At 39.9% G+C, this 19,257-nt stretch overlaps 2 protein-coding genes across 2 annotated transcripts; one reads left to right on the plus strand and one right to left on the minus strand.

Annotated features, from left to right (window-relative positions):
- Positions 1 to 1,473: 1,473 nt before the first annotated feature.
- LOC119477945 (protein phosphatase PTC7 homolog) lies at positions 1,474 to 10,611 on the minus strand. Its single transcript, XM_037752221.1, has 6 exons — positions 10,068 to 10,611; positions 6,965 to 7,144; positions 5,821 to 6,019; positions 4,441 to 4,564; positions 4,201 to 4,330; positions 1,474 to 3,943 (listed from the first exon to the last, which is right to left on the minus strand). Exons 1-6 carry the CDS (start codon positions 10,267 to 10,269, stop codon positions 3,885 to 3,887), a joined length of 894 nt encoding a protein of 297 aa, XP_037608149.1. The 5' UTR covers positions 10,270 to 10,611; the 3' UTR covers positions 1,474 to 3,884.
- Positions 10,612 to 15,412: 4,801 nt separating this feature from the next.
- Positions 15,413 to 18,204, plus strand: LOC119477939 (translation initiation factor IF-2-like). Its single transcript, XM_037752211.1, has 2 exons — positions 15,413 to 15,567; positions 16,146 to 18,204. The coding sequence occupies exon 2, from the start codon at positions 16,150 to 16,152 to the stop codon at positions 17,605 to 17,607; it is 1,458 nt and encodes a 485-aa protein (XP_037608139.1). The 5' UTR covers positions 15,413 to 15,567; positions 16,146 to 16,149; the 3' UTR covers positions 17,608 to 18,204.
- The last annotated feature ends 1,053 nt before the right edge of the window (positions 18,205 to 19,257 follow it).

Here is a 19,257-nt window from a genome sequence, read left to right on the forward strand (position 1 = left end):
TAACTCTGGAGCTAACATGCTAGCATCACACAGCTGTCAGCTGACACACACCTACATGTAGTAAGCTGTTTAAACCAGAAGCTCTGCTGTCAGCAGGTTAGCTCATAGCTACAGGAAGAGAAGCTGGAGAAGATTAGTAAACAAAACCATCACCATCCATGACATCCTGTAACTCTACACTGCCATCTACTGCTGGAAATCACACACTCAGGTACAGTCTGTACTCCTCTTATTAAATAGCTTTTAAGGGACTTAAATAACTGGATGTCAGAGTAATTTGGCTTTATTTTAATTCACTTTAATTTGTGATTTAGATGTAAGGTACTAAAAATCACATACAAAAAAATACCTGTATGTTTAATTAGGTAAATTTAAAGGTAGCAATGTTCAGACTACTTTCACTCATGTACATTTCTTTTTAACTAGTATAAGTAAGAATATATGAATAAAAATGTGAGTTTCATTCATTCATGCTCACTGTGCAATATCATTTTCCACTTGTGCAATTTTGTTAATAGTCTAATATTGTCAATACTGTATATACTGCTCCTATTTTTATACTTCCTTCTATTTAAATGGTTCATATTTTGTTATACTTTGTTTAGCTCTTTTTTTACTGTGTTAGCTGATGCATCTTGTTTTTTGCACTATCCCCTTTGCTGCTGTACATTGCAAAATTACCCACTGCGGCACTAATAAAGGAATATCTTATCTTACTTATATTTTTAATTATACCCCCCTTTGAGAGTGCTATTGTTATATTATTGGTATACTGATGCATTAACATGTAAGCAGCATGATATTGTTGTAGCTGCTTGAGGAATTTAAACTGCTTTATATACTCCCAGGTGGTTCAATGTGTAATATTTTATTTGTTGATCATGTTTTGTATGTAAAATCATTAACTGAAAAGTAACTAGTAAACATAGATATCAAATAGAGTAAAAAGTACAATATTTCCCTATGAAATAGCAGGAAATAGAAATACTCAAGTTAAGTACAGATACTTCAAAATTGCACTTGATTAAATGTACTTTACACCACTAGTAGCCTCTGTAAATTTATTTTTTACTGATTTGTGGATTTGAAGTTATCTCAAAGCGTCTTGAGATAACTTCTGTTGTGATTTGACGCTATACAAAAATAAATTGAATTGAATTGAATTGAAACAAGATAAAGCTAATTTTACACTTTATCAATAATTAATGCATTTTAATATTTGCACCGACAGTAGAGTAGCAATTACAGTAGTCATAGAAAACGAGGTAAATGTATACGGTCAGTACAGAAATTTCAACATCCGTTACTGAGGATGCAGCTGATAAAAATCTTTCATATTTCTACTGTAACACAATCTGATTCTTTAAAGCGGTCAATCACTTTGCAAGATTGGATGCATCTTTTGTGAACGATACATCTGCTTCGGAAGATGAAACATATAAGGACATCATGAAAACACTCAAGCGAATTTAGTATAAATACTAGATTCTTTTATTTAAATATTGTACATATTTTAAAACATATTTACATAAATTAGACCTGCATTGTTACACTGTAGACATAGGTGTATCTTTCATACACACACAAACATTGCTTGCTGAAAAGAGGACAATCGTACCATACAGACTGCAGAAGCACCTTTGAGAACAACTTTACAGGAGAGAAAAACTGGGGGTGGGGGCAGACTTTCGTTTACATCAAACACCGGGCGACACGACCGAGACGAGACAAGCTTGCAATGACAGGAAAGGCCTCTTGATTACAGGTCTAGCTATTTGTTAAGGCTGAAACTGTGCTCACCCTCATACGGTTAGTTCACAGCTCCGTTACCTATCTCACCACCCCTCCTTCTGCATATGTATTACATCTCAGTCAAATACAGGGCTATCTTTGTAAGTAAATACAACTTCAGAACCTTTATACACCATTTATAAACCACCAAGACAAGAACAACTGTGTGAAATTAACTTTGAAAAGTGGTAGCTGAGACAGAAACCATGCAAAAAGAACAGTGCAGACAGTAGGACAGATCATATTCGAATAATAATTGTGTCCATTATGTGTATGAGGAGGAAACACAATGTTATCTTTACAGCAGGGCTTACAGAGCAGTGCCCTAATCATGTGTATAATATATGGCTTTCCTTCTTTGGTTTCATAAACCTGTCTTACACTTTGTTGCAACCAGTCACATTTAACTTAAATCAAGAATATAATACAGCTTTTGCTCCGATAAAACAACTTTAGGCATATTTTAATGTCCCTCTGAACATTTCCACCCGCACCATCTGGCCATCACACACACACACACACACGATTCAGAGCACAAGGAATTTACAGTATTGCTGTATGATGTTAGTAGCAACAAAGCGAAAAGAAAATGCGTCTTTGGTGCACCTGCTTTTAAACTGTAAAGACATTGTCCAAACCACTTGGGTGAGCTGTTAGACAAAAGGACAGACTATCATGAGCAGAACAGTGTAATGTCTTTGATTAACGTTGTTTGATGCAGCACACATTTACACACACACACTCGTTACAATCATGGTGACCATGGTCATATAATGCAAGTCGTAAAGAGACATCTGAATTACAAAAGAGAAGCAGCAAACAAATGGAAAGGGAAATAAGGAACTGAAAAAACAACAAATTTGACACACACACACACGTACACACACACACCTGATTCTTGTTAAGATAGCTGGATCTTTATCATCCATCACACACATTTCATCAGACGCTTGAAAACTCTTACTTTTGAAACTAAATAACGTTAAAAAAATACATCTTTTCCTTTAAACTCGTGCCTGACCTATCATTGCAATAGTAAGCATTCCCAGATGCTAGCTTTAGCTTTGTGAGAGAACAAATATTAACATTAAATACGCCACACATTCCAATAACTCACATGTATACCACACTCACGCACACATCTTTAACATCCTTCCTACCACACGACCGTTGCAGCGATCAGTCTCGGCAAAGATCTTCTTGTTCGTGTCAGCGAGTGGAAGTGTGGGATTGATAAAGCTCACTTCAAGATTAACATCTATACAAGAAAAATATATTTATGAATGCGTGTGTGCATCATCCACAATAGTAACGAAATAGATCTTTGCTTCGACGACCAAAGCAAAGACAACAGAAAGGCCAGAACGAAGCCCCATGAACACAAAAATATTTACAAACGTATTATCAGGATGTGCGCTCCGACGTATCCCCCCCGCCAAGTGACAAAAAAACAGATCAACCTTCACATGTAAGCTCTAACAAGCGTTATGGTTTCCCTTTACAGGTTTCTCTGATCTGAGCATTCAGTTAGTAACCCAACTCTTAAATCCCATTCTCTATTGACACCCATTCCATTCCCAACATCAGCTTCCTCAGTCCACCTATATGCTTTGTTCAAACACATTTACAACAAGGAACAGATTAACGAGTGGAACAACAGAGACAGCTAGCTTACTACTCCAAAACCTTGGCCTTTTATTATATCACTTTTATACACGAGGGCTACCAGGTTTTAAAGCCCTCAGTCAAACCAAACTGTCCTCTCAGTCACATCATCCGAAAGACGTCCCTCAGCCTGTCGTCGTCCTCCGCTCCTCCTGCATCATGATCAACATGAAAAATGTCCTAGCTGCCTGCTTCCCCCTCAACCGTTCAAGCACCAAAACAAAAACAGAGGAAGAAAACAAAAAAAATGTACACGGGGTGGACGTCGGCCCAGCGGCGAGGAGTGTGTGTGGCGTGTCGGTGGGCCTCCTCCTGACAGCCCCACAGGATGCAGTGCATTTTTTTGGGAGGGCTGCAGCAGGTGGAAGACTCAGGTGGCAGATGGGGAGTGAGGATCAAGCTCGCACACACACACTCTCAGACACACTTTAGTCTGTATATTCAGCCACGATTGACAGCAGCACCGTGATATCATCTGGTTTCCCTCCTGCAGAACGAGACAAAAGAGTGTGAGGAACTATGCCAACACTTTTTTTTTTTACGCATCAGACAATTTGTAAGGACAGCAAAAATATTTGCAACATGTATCCTCTTATCCACTTACAATAAAATACAACACATCTATAAAATTGTATAATATATCTTATAATAATATATCCACTTAAAATGAGTGCACTATCAAACCAAACCTTAGTATTTCTTTTAAAAAGGGACAACCCGGCATCTGAAGCACAGTTTACTCACCTCTTACATTCAGGCCATTGTCACAGGCAAACTGTGCAAAAGGGGACATATAATTGGGGTCGTAGGCAAGGTCGTGAGCTTGCTTTGCAATGCTCTGTGCAGTCTGCAGGACGCTGTCATAGTTGGTAGTCTGAAACGACGAAAAGTGAAAAGCATTACATTCAAAAGTCGTAAAAAATATGTCAACTAGATGCAGCATGTGTAGAAAGCTTGAATAAACTGATATTCCAGATGTGACACCTTGAGTTTTTTGAGCTCCTGAAGGATCATGTAGTCTGGCATGTTGTCAAACAGGCCATCGGTCGCCGTCAGGATGATGTCACCGAGCTGCACGTCAAAGGAGGAGCTGTCGGCCGCTTCGGGGCTAGAGGAAACAGACACGAGGCACGGAAAGATCAGTCACGAGTGTAACGGGAGCATGCGGCACCTGAGCTGCTGTCAACAGTTTCCGATATGGAATTAAGCGGGTCAGAAGTTACTCTGCCAAATCTTGGGACGCAGCGTGGGCGTTTAATCTGACAGCTGAGTTGGAAGCAGCCTGCTCAGTGTGCCCTTGCAGAGGTCCTGTGGCTTGCTGGCGCTGTACCAAAGACTCAAGTTTAGTTACTGAGAACCTTTAACCTCGTGGTCATGCTTCATCTTGAGGGGTTATATTTTAAGATAAAGAGCAGTAAATGTACCTTAAAAAGGAACGTTAACTTATTAAACAGCTAAATCTTAGACTTTATTTCACACCAGAAAAACAGGATTAAAACCCTGGGGAAAAAAACCCTCAAAAGCAGGACCTCGAGACTGCTCTAAAGGGATTACAGAAGGTTTATCCCTCGTTAATAAGGCTGCCATTGTCAGAATCAAGTTGTGACACCTATCTGGGTAACCTGGCAAGCCTGTATGCATGCTGCTTGTGCATCGTGTCTTGTGCTTGAAATATTATTCATGGGGAACATTTTGGAATAACATTCTTGTTGCTGCCAATTCTTTGCCTGGAATACACTTCGTGGAAAAATGAGTTGAGATACATTATGGTGATGGACATAGCCTGTCTGTTTCAAAGATTCTGGTGATGATAGTAAAGATAACAGTGTGTTCACCTTTAAAATGACTGAAATGTGAACTAAAACAATAAACTATAAACAGGATTTTCCATGTGGGCGATATAAGAAAAGATGATCAAGTAGTTAAGATGGCTATATGCGGAGACGTAGCCTCGTTTGGCCAGAAGTGTGACGCTAAAGCAGGTCCTGTTTATTTTGAAAACACTGTCTGAAAGTTCTTACTGCAACTATGTTTACTGCCCACATGAAAGGATGTGGCATGTTTTAACAAATCCAGTTGGCCTCGAGTTATCTAAACAGTTGTTTGGCAGCAAATGTGAAAGTGAACATGCTGTCCTTTACTCATTTGCTTTGCAAAATGCCGTGCACACCCAACAATGGCACATGCAGAGGTTCAAAGCTGAACCAGGAAGTAGCTCAGCAGCACAACTGAAGTTTACGTAAGGACAATTTAACTCTGATCCACTTGCATTAAAAGATGCCCCGTGTAGCGTCTTGTCAAGCTACCAGTGTCACCTCTTCATGCATGACTTGCAAGGATGTATTCAACACTGAGCTTACTGACCTGTCACTGAGCACCACCCCTTCAGCTCCAGGAGGAGCGATGGACAGCTGGAAGGGCGTGTTGAAATAGTGCTGCTGCTCGTCTGAGCGATGGACCACCTCTCCTTCCCGAACCACCAGGAAGCCCGAGTCTCCGAGGTTACACGTGTGTAGTCGGTGACTCCGTCGATCCAGGACCACGATACAGGCTGTGCTGCTCCCTACAAACAGAGGAGAGCAAAGCAACCATAATGAATATATAGAAAGGTTAAATTTGATGAGAGAACAGGGGAAAAATAAACTGAATGTGTATTTCTTGAGGGGTAGAATGCTGCCCAATCTGTACATCACCGCCTTTGTGCGCGCCTTCCTAATGAATTTCATTCCTCCATAGTGAGTGGTTATGCAATTCGCAAGTGAAAAGGGAGAAAACAGACCCAGGGGTCATGGATTGTGCCTGTCCCAGATCCAGAGTGACTGCATCTTTAGGTGCCAACAGTCCAAGTAACCTTGAGCAGGGAAGGTCAGGCACAGACCTTGTAAAAGCTTCCCAAAATAAAAGTAGGCAATTTGACAAACATCGTGACATGGGGGGGGAAGGGCATTTAGTGTACACGCTCGCTGTTAGTCAGGGATACCAAGTCTCAGTGCGTGCCCTCGGTCACATGTTTGTCCTGTGCACAGTTTTAAAAACTGTCTGACCCTCCTGCAGTATCAGTTACAGATGCATTCTTGACCTTTGGAGCTCTGGCATGAGACAAAATGTTCACCCAGCGTAAGCGGAAAACTGTTGAGCCCCACAAGATCACAACTTCCAAGTGGCATAATGAAATACAGTCTGATTAAGTTAGTTAGTTACCTCACATATATTACATCACTCAGGATGCGGGACCAAACATTTGTGCACAAACATTTTTTTTTCCATCATTATCTATCTTGTTTGCATATTCCAAATCATGCACTTTTCTGCCAGATTGGAAAAAGTTCTTTGCTCTGTCATGACTTTTGTAATGCATGTTGCATAGCAAGACCACCACTCGCATTCTGACTCATCCTGCAGCTTTCCTATGCATTTTTCAGAGTATGGCTGATCACATGGGAAGCATGAATCACTCCACCACCGACTGTGTGTGTGTACCGTAATGTATCACTCCGTGTGTACTCACCTAGCAGGGGAACTTTGTTCTGTAGAAGCTCAAAGTAGCCCGAGGTCAAGATCCCCACTGGGTTACTGGGAGTGAAGCGTCCCTCCTTCACCAGTCGCTCACAGGTTCGCATTAATGTGGCGGAGAACTGAGACGGGTCGACGCCGTAGTCACGCCAACCACCTACGCCGTCTGCAACGCCTGATGGACAAAAGGGGAATGCAGTTTTAATCTAGTTGTTGTTTTGCTGCTCACCCATCAGCAAACAGATACTAGCATTTTTGTCATACCAGGTGATGACGAGTATCAAGGCATAACTGATTGAACGGTTGATTAACCAACTAGTACTACTATTTTGATAATCGATTAGTTGTTTGCAGGGTTATTTAAAGAAAAAGTGCCCAACATTGTCTGGTTCTAGCTTAGCAAATGTGAGGGCTTTATGCTTTTATTTGTCTTGTGTGATGAATATCTAGCTCAGACAAAACAAGCAATTTTCTGTCATTTTAGAGAACAATATAACTGCAGCAGCAGTTACTTTCTTTGCCCGTAGAAGGTGACATCAAAATGTCTACATCTCATCATCCTCCAAACCACAGCTGTTGTGTTGGATAACACCTTTTAAAAAGTTTTTTTAGATTACTCAAATGCCAGACTGAATCAGAGAGAAATAAATGTAATGGCAACTGATCAAACTAAGTAGCCGATACGTTAGAATTTACCAGGATGATATTGGATGACTTAACTGAATATAGCTCAGCACATACTGTGCGGGAGCACAGTCCTCGATTAAAATGCAGCTCTGCATCATCAAAAATCCAAACAAACTCTTGTTCACTTTTTAAAAATAGAGATATTAAAAAAAGTCAGAGCTATAATACAAGGAGAAAATGCTTATAATGATAATAAGGTTTTAACATTTATTTTCAAAAATAGCAAAATATGTTATAGTATATGAAAACATCAAGTATTGTTTGTTTCAATGCTCCAACTTTAGTTTAATTTTCTCTTTGTACTGCGGTTGGAAGTTCCCTCAAATAAGAAACTAAAATACAAAATACTCTATCTAATTCAATCTCTCTGATCTCTCTATCTAATCTCCTGAAATTTCCTTCTACACTGCTGCAAGAAAGGACCATCATCCATAACTGTTAAAACTGTAATGATGACCAACCCCAGGCCACTTCAGAGGAGTTTGCTACAGATTTTACCACGCCATTTCTGCCTTGCTTGCCATGTGTATAACACCCTGGTGGGGGGGGTTTTGTTCCTCAGAGATAAGATAAGATGAACCTTTATTAATCCCCGGAGGGGAATTCAGGTGTCAAAGCAGCAACATCAGCAAACAGAGTGAAACACAGGAGAGGTAAAGGTATACAAAAATTCTAAAAACAATAATAGAGATATAAAAGATACACAGTGAATGGGTGAACATAGTGTGTACAGTCCGTCAATAAATAAATGTAGTATGTGCAATAAATAAATGGAATATGTACAGTCTTTAAAGTGGTATATTGTGTAAAGTGTGCCAGTGGTTAGAGTCCAAGATGGTTGAAGATAGTGTATGTTTAAAGGTCTTCAAGTCCTCACAGTTCTCATATGGGGGTCAGCCTTGGTTGTGGAGCCTGATGGCTACCAGCATGAAGGACTGACCCAGGCGCTTTGTGTTGCGTTGAGGGGGGATGAGTTGTCTATTTTTTCACCTTCATATCCCCAGCCTAAATATTTAAGACTTACACATTGCTTGGAACCTGTAAAACACGGCGAGTATGCGTCGACTAAGCCACGTGGTTAGTCAAGTATTTGGCTGTGTTTACCCTCCTGCTGTCAGGAGAGGACAAAGCAGTTACACTCAGCTCAGCTAAGCTAGCAGGCTACACACTTTTTTTTTTTTTCTATTGAGAAATTTCCATTACAATATGGCATCGTACAGAACAGTCCACAACTACAAGGGAACAGACAAGCCTGGAAATTGGTGTACAGTGCATAAGAGTGTGGATGAAGAGAGAGAAAGAAACCCCAAAACAAACAAAAAACAAAAGTAAGGGAATGTGTGAATAGTGCTAATAGTGCTATAGGGGTTCCCTGTGAGGTTAAGGTCCTCAACTAACATTGAAAGCTTCATAGCATTCTTTTTCTTCATATGTTTCAGAGATGAAAAGTAAAGACACAGCTCCTTATGAAAAACATAGACATTTGATATCGATTTCAGGAATCTATTTTTATGTATAAAAAACTTTCCAAGAATGATTATGGAATTGATTGCCAGGTCATGTACCATGTCATCTTTCACAATTGTACCAAATATAACATTTTCCTTTGTTAGATTAGAAAAAATGTACAAATTTAACAAATATAACATTTTCCTTTGTTAGATTAGAAAAATTTAGTAGACAACCAATAATGCAAATCATCCCAGAAAGCAATAGCAAAAATACATTCATAAAATAAATGTTCTGTAGTTTCAATGTATTCAATCACAGAACGAGCAATTATAGTGATCAAAACCAAAACGGTTTCTTAAGGACTCAGCAGAGGGGAATATTGCATTGAAGCACCAGCAGGCTATACACACTCCTCAGCTAAGAGCTAGCAGGCTACTGTTAGCAACATGGCTGCCTCCATGCTCAACCATTCTGACCTTTGCAAGACATTGTGGTGTTAAGTCTGAGACGTCGCAATAAGAGCTTTTTCAGCCCTGTAACACTTAAACGAAGCTCATCTATGCCTCCTACTTTCACGTGTTTAATATCTTGCATCTACAGCAGTGTATTCTTCAGTTGGAGCTTATCTGGGTGAAAGGTCGTCTGATGTTTCACCTCAAAAACGACCCACTTTAAGGCACATAATGGCAGTTTATGCACATAATGAGGTTGTTGCAGGTGTATTAGTCTTCTGTAAAGCTTCCCCAGGGTTTTAAGTAAAGCTAAATACAGTTTAATACCGGTGGTAAGAGGAGAAAGGTTAGTTATGGCTGTTTATTGGGGAGGAGGGGGTGTTGTGTTTTCATCCGAGGGGTCAGTCCACGTGCAGGCTAGCTGACTGAAGGTCACCACGGCAACAGAGGGACGGTCTAACACATATGTGTGCTTACAGTGTTTTTAATGCTAATAAAAGAGCTTACCTAAGACATCTGCGTTCTTGTTCCTCGCTATGAAGCAGGCATCGTCTCCGTAGCACATCCCTTTCTTCAGGATCCCCTTGCGAAAGTCTTTACCGAAGCCATAGCTGGCGGAGATCAGGCTGTAGTCCCGACCGTCCGTCTGAGACAGTCCGCCCAGGACAGCCCTGGCTACCAGTCTGCCATAAGACAGTACGGATAACATCACCTAGCGAGCAAAGCAGCAAGCAAACCCCCGTCTTCTTGTTTAAGCACCCTCTGTCTCTCTGTCTCTACCGGCCCACCGGCAGCCTGCTGTCTTCTGTTGAGTCCCCTACTGTCTGTCTGTCTTTATCCGTCCATCCGCTCCACACTGGTCCGTGAAATAGTACCCTAACCCCCCAGTAGTTCGGCTACAACGCCTGCGTCTTTATGTCTCAGGTGTACATGTGATGACCGCAGTAGTTCCTCCGCTGGGCTCTCTCCTTACCGACATGTTTCCACCGTGTATACCGGAGACAGAAGCTGCGAGTACATACGGGGTGTTTGACCGTCTACAATGTTGACGTCACGGCTCACCGTGCATCATCCAATGACAGAGCAGCGTGACGTGACCTGGGCCCACGACGGACCTGCGGATACTCCACTGCGCATGCGTTAGATGTGCACTTGTTCTAACTAACTGGACGTAACGGAAGCACCTGGAGCCTATAATATGCCTCATTTATATTAATAATAATAATAAAAAAAAATATATATATATATATATATATATATATATATATGTATATATATATATATATAAAAATTAAAAGTGAGAAGAAAGTGTAAACCCACTAAAATTCAAATTATTTTATTTTTTTATACTTTATTTTTTCCCTTTTTTCAAGGTTGTTTTCATATATGCAATTTAAAGTTCGTAATTACAATAGTTTATAAACCATTTTTTAAGTAGATGAGCTTATAGACAAACTCATTAAGTACACTAGAGAAAACAACTTCAACATTCAAAATATAAATAAAATTAAGAAAATAAATAATAATAATAATAATAATGATAAAAAAGAAAGAATAGAGTTAAAAAAACAAACAATAAAAAAACAAAAAAAACAATAATAGTACAAAAATACGAGAGTAATAATAAATTAAATCAACAAATAAGTTAATAGAAAATAAAAAGGGGGGGAGCGCAAATATATAGTAATATGATTTACATGGGCACACACATGCATCCTCCTTAACGTCAGGTCACCTCCAAGCAAATGTACTGTATATGTGCATGCGTGTTAACCCATGTAACTATATTTTTCCTTCTGTTAGACTCCATCTCTTCTCAAAAACATCTTCAATATTCCTTATTTTGTGAGTTCCCTTTTCCATAACTTTTACTTCTCGAATTACACTTTTCCATTTTATTAAATCCACGTTTCATAAAATTCACATGATTTTAAAAGAACAATTAATCCTCATCCTTTTATACTACTCCTATATATTTTTGTCATATCTTGCTGGTACTTTATTCTCATAATGTCATAGTGGAGGCAATTTCTGTAAAGAAGGACTCGAAAATCAAGAGAAAGTCTTTTAAAGGTTTAATAAACACTTGCAAGTGGGCAAACAACCATCAACATAAATGTTCAAGGCTGAGAGCCCAGAGGCTCTCCGTTTGCAGGCTCACAGTCGTATATCTCACATTGTCTGTCCGACTGACACGTATGTCCTTTTTAGGGTTACTTGTCCTCAAATAGGCTCTACAAGTTCGTTGACTAGGTGACCGACACCGAAACAGAAATAGGCCTTAAGGGCAATGAGTGTCACCTGTCATGACCTTAGGAATGTGCACGTTTGTATTTTTCCAACACAGTCATTCAAGCACCATTTCGCCTATAATATGGCACATTTATCTTAATAATAAAAAAAAAATATATATATATATATATAAAAAATTAAAAGATTAAATTTTTTCCTCAGATGACATTATGCGTAGCCTAACTCAGTGGTTCCCAAACATTTTCACGTCAAGGACTCCTAAACTGAGACAAATTAGACCACAGACCCCCATTTGATAAGATTTTGTCCCAGGGACATCCTGATAGGATTATTGCTTTTACATGTTTTTTTCAAAAGTGTATGAAACCCATGATCTGTCATTGTGTTAGGATGAATTACCCCCTGGAGTCCCTACAGTGACCCCTGGGGGTCCCCAGACCCCACTTTGAAAACTAATAATATGATATTTTGAGGAGAAATAAGTCAACACTTTCCTATGATGGTTGTTTCTTACAGTAGTTTATTCCTGTACTGTCCTTGTACTGTTAAATATGTTGCTAGGATGAGGGTTAGTGGTACCTGTTATGTATTTTTTTTCTTCTTCAAATTTCTTTATTGTAGAAATCATCAATTACAATGTGTTAAGCTATCTTAACAAGAATCAGGTGTGTGTGTGTACGTGTGTGTGTCAAATTTTTTTTTTTTTCAGTTCCTTATTTCCCTTTCCATTTGTTTGTTGCTTCTCTTTTGTAATTCAGATGTCTCTAAATGACTTGCATTATATGACCATGGTCACCATGATTGTAACGAGTGTGTGTGTGTGTGTAAATGTGTGTGCTGCATCAAACGACGTTAATCAAAGACATTACACTGTTCTGCTCACGGTAGTCTGTCCTTTTGTCTAACAGCTCACCCAAGTGGTTTGGACAATGTCTTTACAGTTTAAAAGCAGGTGCACCAAAGACGCATTTTCTTTCGCTTTGTTGCTACTAACATCATACAGCAATACTGTAAACTCCTTGTGCTCTGAATCGTGTGTGTGTGTTGTGATGGCCAGATGGTGCGGGTGGAAATGTTCAGAGGGACATAAAATATGCCTAAAGTTGTTTTATCAGAGCAAAAGCTGTATTATATTCTTGATTTAAGTTAAATGTGACTGGTTGCAACACAGTGTAAGACAGGTTTATGAAACCAAAGAAGGAAAGCCATATATGATACACATGATTAGGGCACTGCTCTGTAAGCCCTGCTGTAAAGATAACATTATGTTTCCTCCTCATACACATAATGGACACAATTATTATTCGAATATGATCTGTCCTACTGTCTGCACTGTTCTTTTTGCATGGTTTCTGTCTCAGCTACCACTTTTCAAAGTTAATTTCACACAGTTGTTCTTGTCTTGGTGGTTTATAAATGGTATATAAAGGTTCTGAAGTTGTATTTACTTACAAAGATAGCCCTGTATTTGACTGAGATGTAATACATATGCAGAAGGAGGGGTGGTGAGATAGGTAACGGAGCTGTGAACTAACCGTATGAGGGTGAGCACAGTTTCAGCCTTAACAAATAGCTAGACCTGTAATCAAGAGGCCTTTCCTGTCATTGCAAGCTTGTCTCGTCTCGGTCGTGTCGCCCGGTGTTTGATGTAAACGAAAGTCTGCCCTCCCCCGCCCACCCCCAGTTTTTCTCTCCTGTAAAGTTGTTCTCAAAGGTGCTTCTGCAGTCTGTATGGTATGATTGTCCTCTTTTCAGCAAGCAATGTTTGTGTGTATGAAAGATACACCTATGTCTACAGTGTAACAATGCAGGTCTAATTTATGTAAATATGTTTTAAAATATGTACAATATTTAAATAAAGAATCTAGTATTTATACTAAATTCGCTTGAGTGTTTTCATGATGTCCTTATATGTTTCATCTTCCGAAGCAGATGTATCGTTGACAGAAGATGCATCTAATCTTGCAAAGTGATTGACTGCTTTAAAGAATCAGATTGTGTTACAGGAAAAATATGAACGATTTTTATCAGCTGCATCCTCAGTAACGGATGTTGAAATTTCTGTACTGACCGTACACATTTACCTCGTTTTCTATGACTACTGTGATTGCTACTCTACTGTCGGTGCAAATATTAAAATGCATTAATTATTGATAAAGTGTAAAATTAGCTTTATCTTGTTTAAAATCCACAAATCAGTACCAATGACAAAGTGTATACATGCCCACAAACAGATTTTGTAGGTATATATGCATATACCTGGTCAATAATATGATATTTTCAGGAGAAATAAGTCAACACTTTCCTATGATGGTTGTTTCTTACAGTAGTTTATTCCTGTACTGTCCTTGTAATGTTAAATATGTTGCTAGGATGGTACCTGTTATGTATTTTTTTTCTTCTTAAAAATTCTTTATTGTAGAAATCATCAAGTACAATGTGTGACAATATAACAAAACAGAGAACATTAGGCATCAAACTGAGATACGGAAACCAAAACAGGCATGACTCAATTCTTACTAGGTATATACATTCCCAGGACATAAGGTAATTATAAGAAACTCTAAATGATAATAATAATAATAATAAAAGAGAGAAAGGAAAAAAAGACAATATGAAATAAATAATACATTAACAGAGATGGTAAGCAATAAATCACATTTCACTCAAAAACATTCAAGCAAATTGAGTATATGAACATGTCTTATTGTTTCTTATTCGGATAGTACTTTCTAAATTCAACCTTGAAGGTTCAAATGATGGGTTAGACCTCAAGAACTTGGCTTTATGGATGTGAAATTTCCCTAATAATATTAATAAATACATTTACAGTGTGGTGAATTTTCAGTTTTTTGTTTATATAGTATAATATTACACCATTGGCTTCCAGCTTGACTGAATGATTGGTTTGAGTGTTCAAATATTACGGATATGTGCAATAACATGCTGATCACTCTGTGCAATAATTATATGATGCTGTGCAATAATTATATAATTATCTGATGGACACTTTGCGCAATAATCTGGCAAAACTGTAATCTGGCAAAACTGTCATCTCATCAATATACATAATGTATTTTTATATTTTATATTGTATTATCTTTTATATTTTTTATATTTATAATGCTAATCTCTTTTTTATTGTATTATCTTTTCACTAGCACCTATAGGATTGTTACAATCTAATTTCGTTGTACTACACAATGACAATAAAGGGCTTGAAATCTTGAAATCTTGCCACCCTTCTCTGAGTCTGTGACTGGCCACCCCATCAAACCTTTTCTAGACCCGCCCCTGTCCAGTAAGTGTCCATATAAGCAGTATAATAAATGCATAGGCTTTTTAAAAGTGAGTCACAGCAAACAATCCCCTGATAATATGGCACATTTATGTTAATAATAAAAAAATAAATAAATATATATATATATATATAAAGTGAAAAGAAAGTGTAAACCCACAAAAATTCACAATGCATAGGCTTTTTAAAAATGAAACACATCTGAAAATATGGCTTTTTTGTTTTGTTTATATTGATGGTTTTTGTCACCGTTTGGGGCGTCACAGCCAACAGTCTCCACCTCTATTCCCTGCAGGATTCATGCTGCACATATAAATCGAGCGCACCCCAGCTAGCTGAAACCACCCGCAGCCAGAGACACAGAGAGAGCGCATAACAGGCCGAGAGAGGAGAGAAGACAACAACGCATTATAGACGAATTACCATCGAAGCACACACACAAACCGACTATTCACGGTAAGAAATAACTCTATTATAGTCCATAATGATGTTAGATGTGTCTTTGCGGTTATAGGCTCGACGAAGGAAACAAATAGGCATTATATAATATGATGTTTAAATACGCAGGATAATAATAATAATGATGCAATGATTCACTGTTTTAAAAATAAAAAACAGGTCATCGTTTACGCATAGTGGTTATGGGTGTGGGTAGCATATTGATTTAATTTATTTATGCATATTTATTTTTAAATTAACCAAATGATGAGGGAATAATGTTGAGGGTGCTCTTGAAACTTCCTGTTATGATTGTGTTTTTGGATTGAATAAGAATATTTCTCATATGGTTATATAATAATCCATTGCCAAAGAAAAAAGGTGGCACTAGGCCATTTTGCATCCTAAAGAGCAGTTAAAATATCCTCCTCACAAACACCTACCATACACTTCCACGCAACACACACACTTGTCTTTTTTGATATATTTACTGTATTGTTATTGTTGTTATTATATATATCTTGTCCTAAAACATAAGTTGTTTGTTTTTATAATGCTTAATCGTTTTTAATGCTCATTATACCTCCTCTTTATAGGGGCATGATGGGGAGGTTGTGTGAGGTGGCTCTTGTGTCCCTTCTTGTTGTGTTCCTCCTGAACACTGAGTCCACATGGGCTAAGAGAGGGACCAGCAGCAGCAGCAGCAAGAAGACCTCGTCGTCTTCCAACAACAGGGGTGGGTCAAAACCATCTCCGTCCTACCCCCGACAGCCGCAGAATCCTAACCGGAACACCAATCCGTACCCTGGTGGTGGAAGTTACCCTGGTGGTGGAAGTTACCCAGGAGCAGGCAACACTAATCCGGGAGGGGCTCCCAGACAAAACCCACCGAGTTATCCAGGAGCCGGTAGTAACCCCAACCAGTATCCGGGTAGAGCCAATCCTGCAGGTAATCCTAACCAGAACCCTGCGGGGGGATATCCGGCTGCAGGTGGATATCCGGCCGCTGGGGGGTATCCGAACCAAAACCCGGCGAGAGGGAATTATCCAAATCAAAATCCAGCTGCAGGAGGCTACCCAGCAGCAGGTGGCTATCCTAACCAACCAGGCAGAGCTGGAAACCCAGGAGGATATCCTAACCAGAACCCAGGAGGAGGCTACCCAGCAGGAGGAGGCTACCCAGCAGGAGGAGGCTACCCAGCTGCAGGAGGCTACCCAGCTGCAGGAGGCTACCCAGTCAGAGGGGGAAATACAGGACAGGGTTGGGGTCAGCCTGGGGGATACCCTGGGGGTCAGCCTGGGGGATACCCTGGGGGATACCCGGGTGGTGGAGGGATGGGTGGTGGAGGGATGGGTGGTGGTTACCCCAACTGGAACCCGAATAATAAGATCCTCAGTCCCCGCTATGGCGGAGGAGGCTATGGATACGGTGGTAATCAAGGGATGGGAGGGTCTCCTTTCTCTCGATCTGTATCGAGTATGGGTTACCAGCCCCAGTCTTCAGGTTTCGCCAAAAAAGCCATGCTGGCAGCAGGCGTCGGCGCCGTTGCGGGAATGGCCGTCGGATACGGACTCGGGCGCTTCCCTCGACCACACTTCAATTTCCGCAACCCCGAAGAAGAGCAGTACTACAACAACTACATGTACAAGCGCTACGGCACCCAATCCACGGATGAAAAAGACTTTGGCCGCGATTACGTCTACAAGCCCCCGCCACGGGCAGAGACTTACGACAAGTTCATGGGTAGCTGCATGAACAGGACTGACCTTCTCAAAGATCAGGGGAGCAGCTCCACCAAGCCTAAAAGTCCGGGCGGAGGCGACAAGGATGATGGCGACACCGTCGGCATTGAGGAGATCGGATACCCGGCCCTGATTCAGCAACTGAAGGCCCGGCGCTGCGTTGAGCTGTACATGGTCTACTCCGAGCGCTTTCTGGAGGAACGAAAAGCCGAGCAACAAACCCAGGGAAATCGCAGCAGCCCTCTGAGCGACGGGGTGATCCAACTCTTCACCTCCCTCCTCATGCTACTCTCCAGCATACTCCTTCTCCAGTGAGAATAATTAGGTGTCCTTTTTCCATACCCCAAATGGATTCTACTTCCTTTACTATATCTGCACGTCCACATTCTGCTAATGTAACTCCATAGAAAGCTCTCTGGATCATATGTAGTCAATCTATTATCGCCGCAGAAAACTAGTAACAAAATGCTCATGTGTATATACTGTAGTAACTAAAGGAGTCAATTTTACAGTTAGATCATCAGTTGTGTGTTGTACACTATTTTTTCTGTTAATTCTTTCAAGAATTTAGTTAGCATCTCTGTTACTTTGCACTTTTTTACTCCATGTTATTAAGCACTGAATGCATAGAAAACAGATTCATGTGGTTCAGTCATTGTGACAGTACTGTATGTCTGCTACTGTGTAAAATAGGAATGTGACATTAAGGGTTTTATATATGTACAAAAAACATCCAACTAACATCGTTCATGTAACTGTTTCACCTGTACCGGACAATTCAACAGATAGATTTTTCAATTGGTTAATTTGTTTTCATCAAATATAAAAGAATGTTTAACTTGGATCCATTTAAAAAAAAAAACAACAACTGGGCTTTCAAAGCAGATTTTCAGATCGTCAGTGCAAAGTGCAGGTGTAGCGATCGCTTCCAAATAATATAGTTTGGCAGTGGGAACAAACGGAGAGAGCTGTTTTTCTCTAAGGAGCGCTCACAAAGGCGTCAAAAGAAGAAGAAGAAAATAACGTGAAAGGAGAAATAAATGCCTTCGGTCGGTTTGCTCAACACGATGATCTGTGGGGATGTTGGCTCAGCTCAATGTTGCGTAATGCCCAAGAAGAGGCCATTAATGGTCATAAAATGAGCCACATTTTGCCCCTAATGGCAAACTGGCCCTAAATGCTCCAAATTAGTTAACACCAGTTAACCATAATGGGAAATGTTGGAGGCCATTTAGCTTCGGAACAAATGGTTTACCATCCCACAATAAACAGTTAATGACAGAAATCTGACTGAAGGTGTCCTCAAAGTAAAGTACAGCCCATCTCAGGTAGATGATACTCACACATTGTTTGTTTGTTGCCTGTAAAATCCTGGATAGCACGTATACTAACCCTCGGCAGTAAGGAGGCGTCAGTGAGCATGTGTGCTTTGATGTGCTACCTTGCCTGCAGCTGTTGAGAACAATAGGAGCATTTGTTGACACCTGCGCCTGATGCTTTGAATCTGCTTTGACTACATGTAGTCAGGTGAAAGCTGGGGTTTGGTTGAGGTTTTTTAACAGATAAAAGTCTACAACAATTCAAGGCTTTAATTCTAAATTCTGGCATCTCAGAACTAACTGGAAGCTTTGTTTCTGTACCTTTTACTTTACTCATCACACACAGTGACTTCGTGTCATATCTATCGTTAGTCAGATAAAAGTTAAAGGGGACCTATTATGCTTTTGTGCTTTTTTCCTTTTCTTTAGTGTGTTATATAGTTTTTTGTCCATATAAAAAGTCTGCAAAGTTACAAAGTCAGGGCCAAAGGGAGTTACTCTCCCCCAAAGAAACACTGCTCCTGAACTGCCTGAAACGCCTTGCTTGAAGTCCTGCCTTTTCTTCTGTAACGTAGTGATGTCACCAAATAACACGTTTGCAAGCTAGTTAGAGTGGAGCTGGAGCGGAGTCCGAAGAGTTTGGTTC

Source organism: Sebastes umbrosus, chromosome 19 (assembly GCF_015220745.1).
Source record: "Sebastes umbrosus isolate fSebUmb1 chromosome 19, fSebUmb1.pri, whole genome shotgun sequence".
NCBI classification, from domain to species: Eukaryota; Metazoa; Chordata; class Actinopteri; order Perciformes; family Sebastidae; genus Sebastes; species Sebastes umbrosus.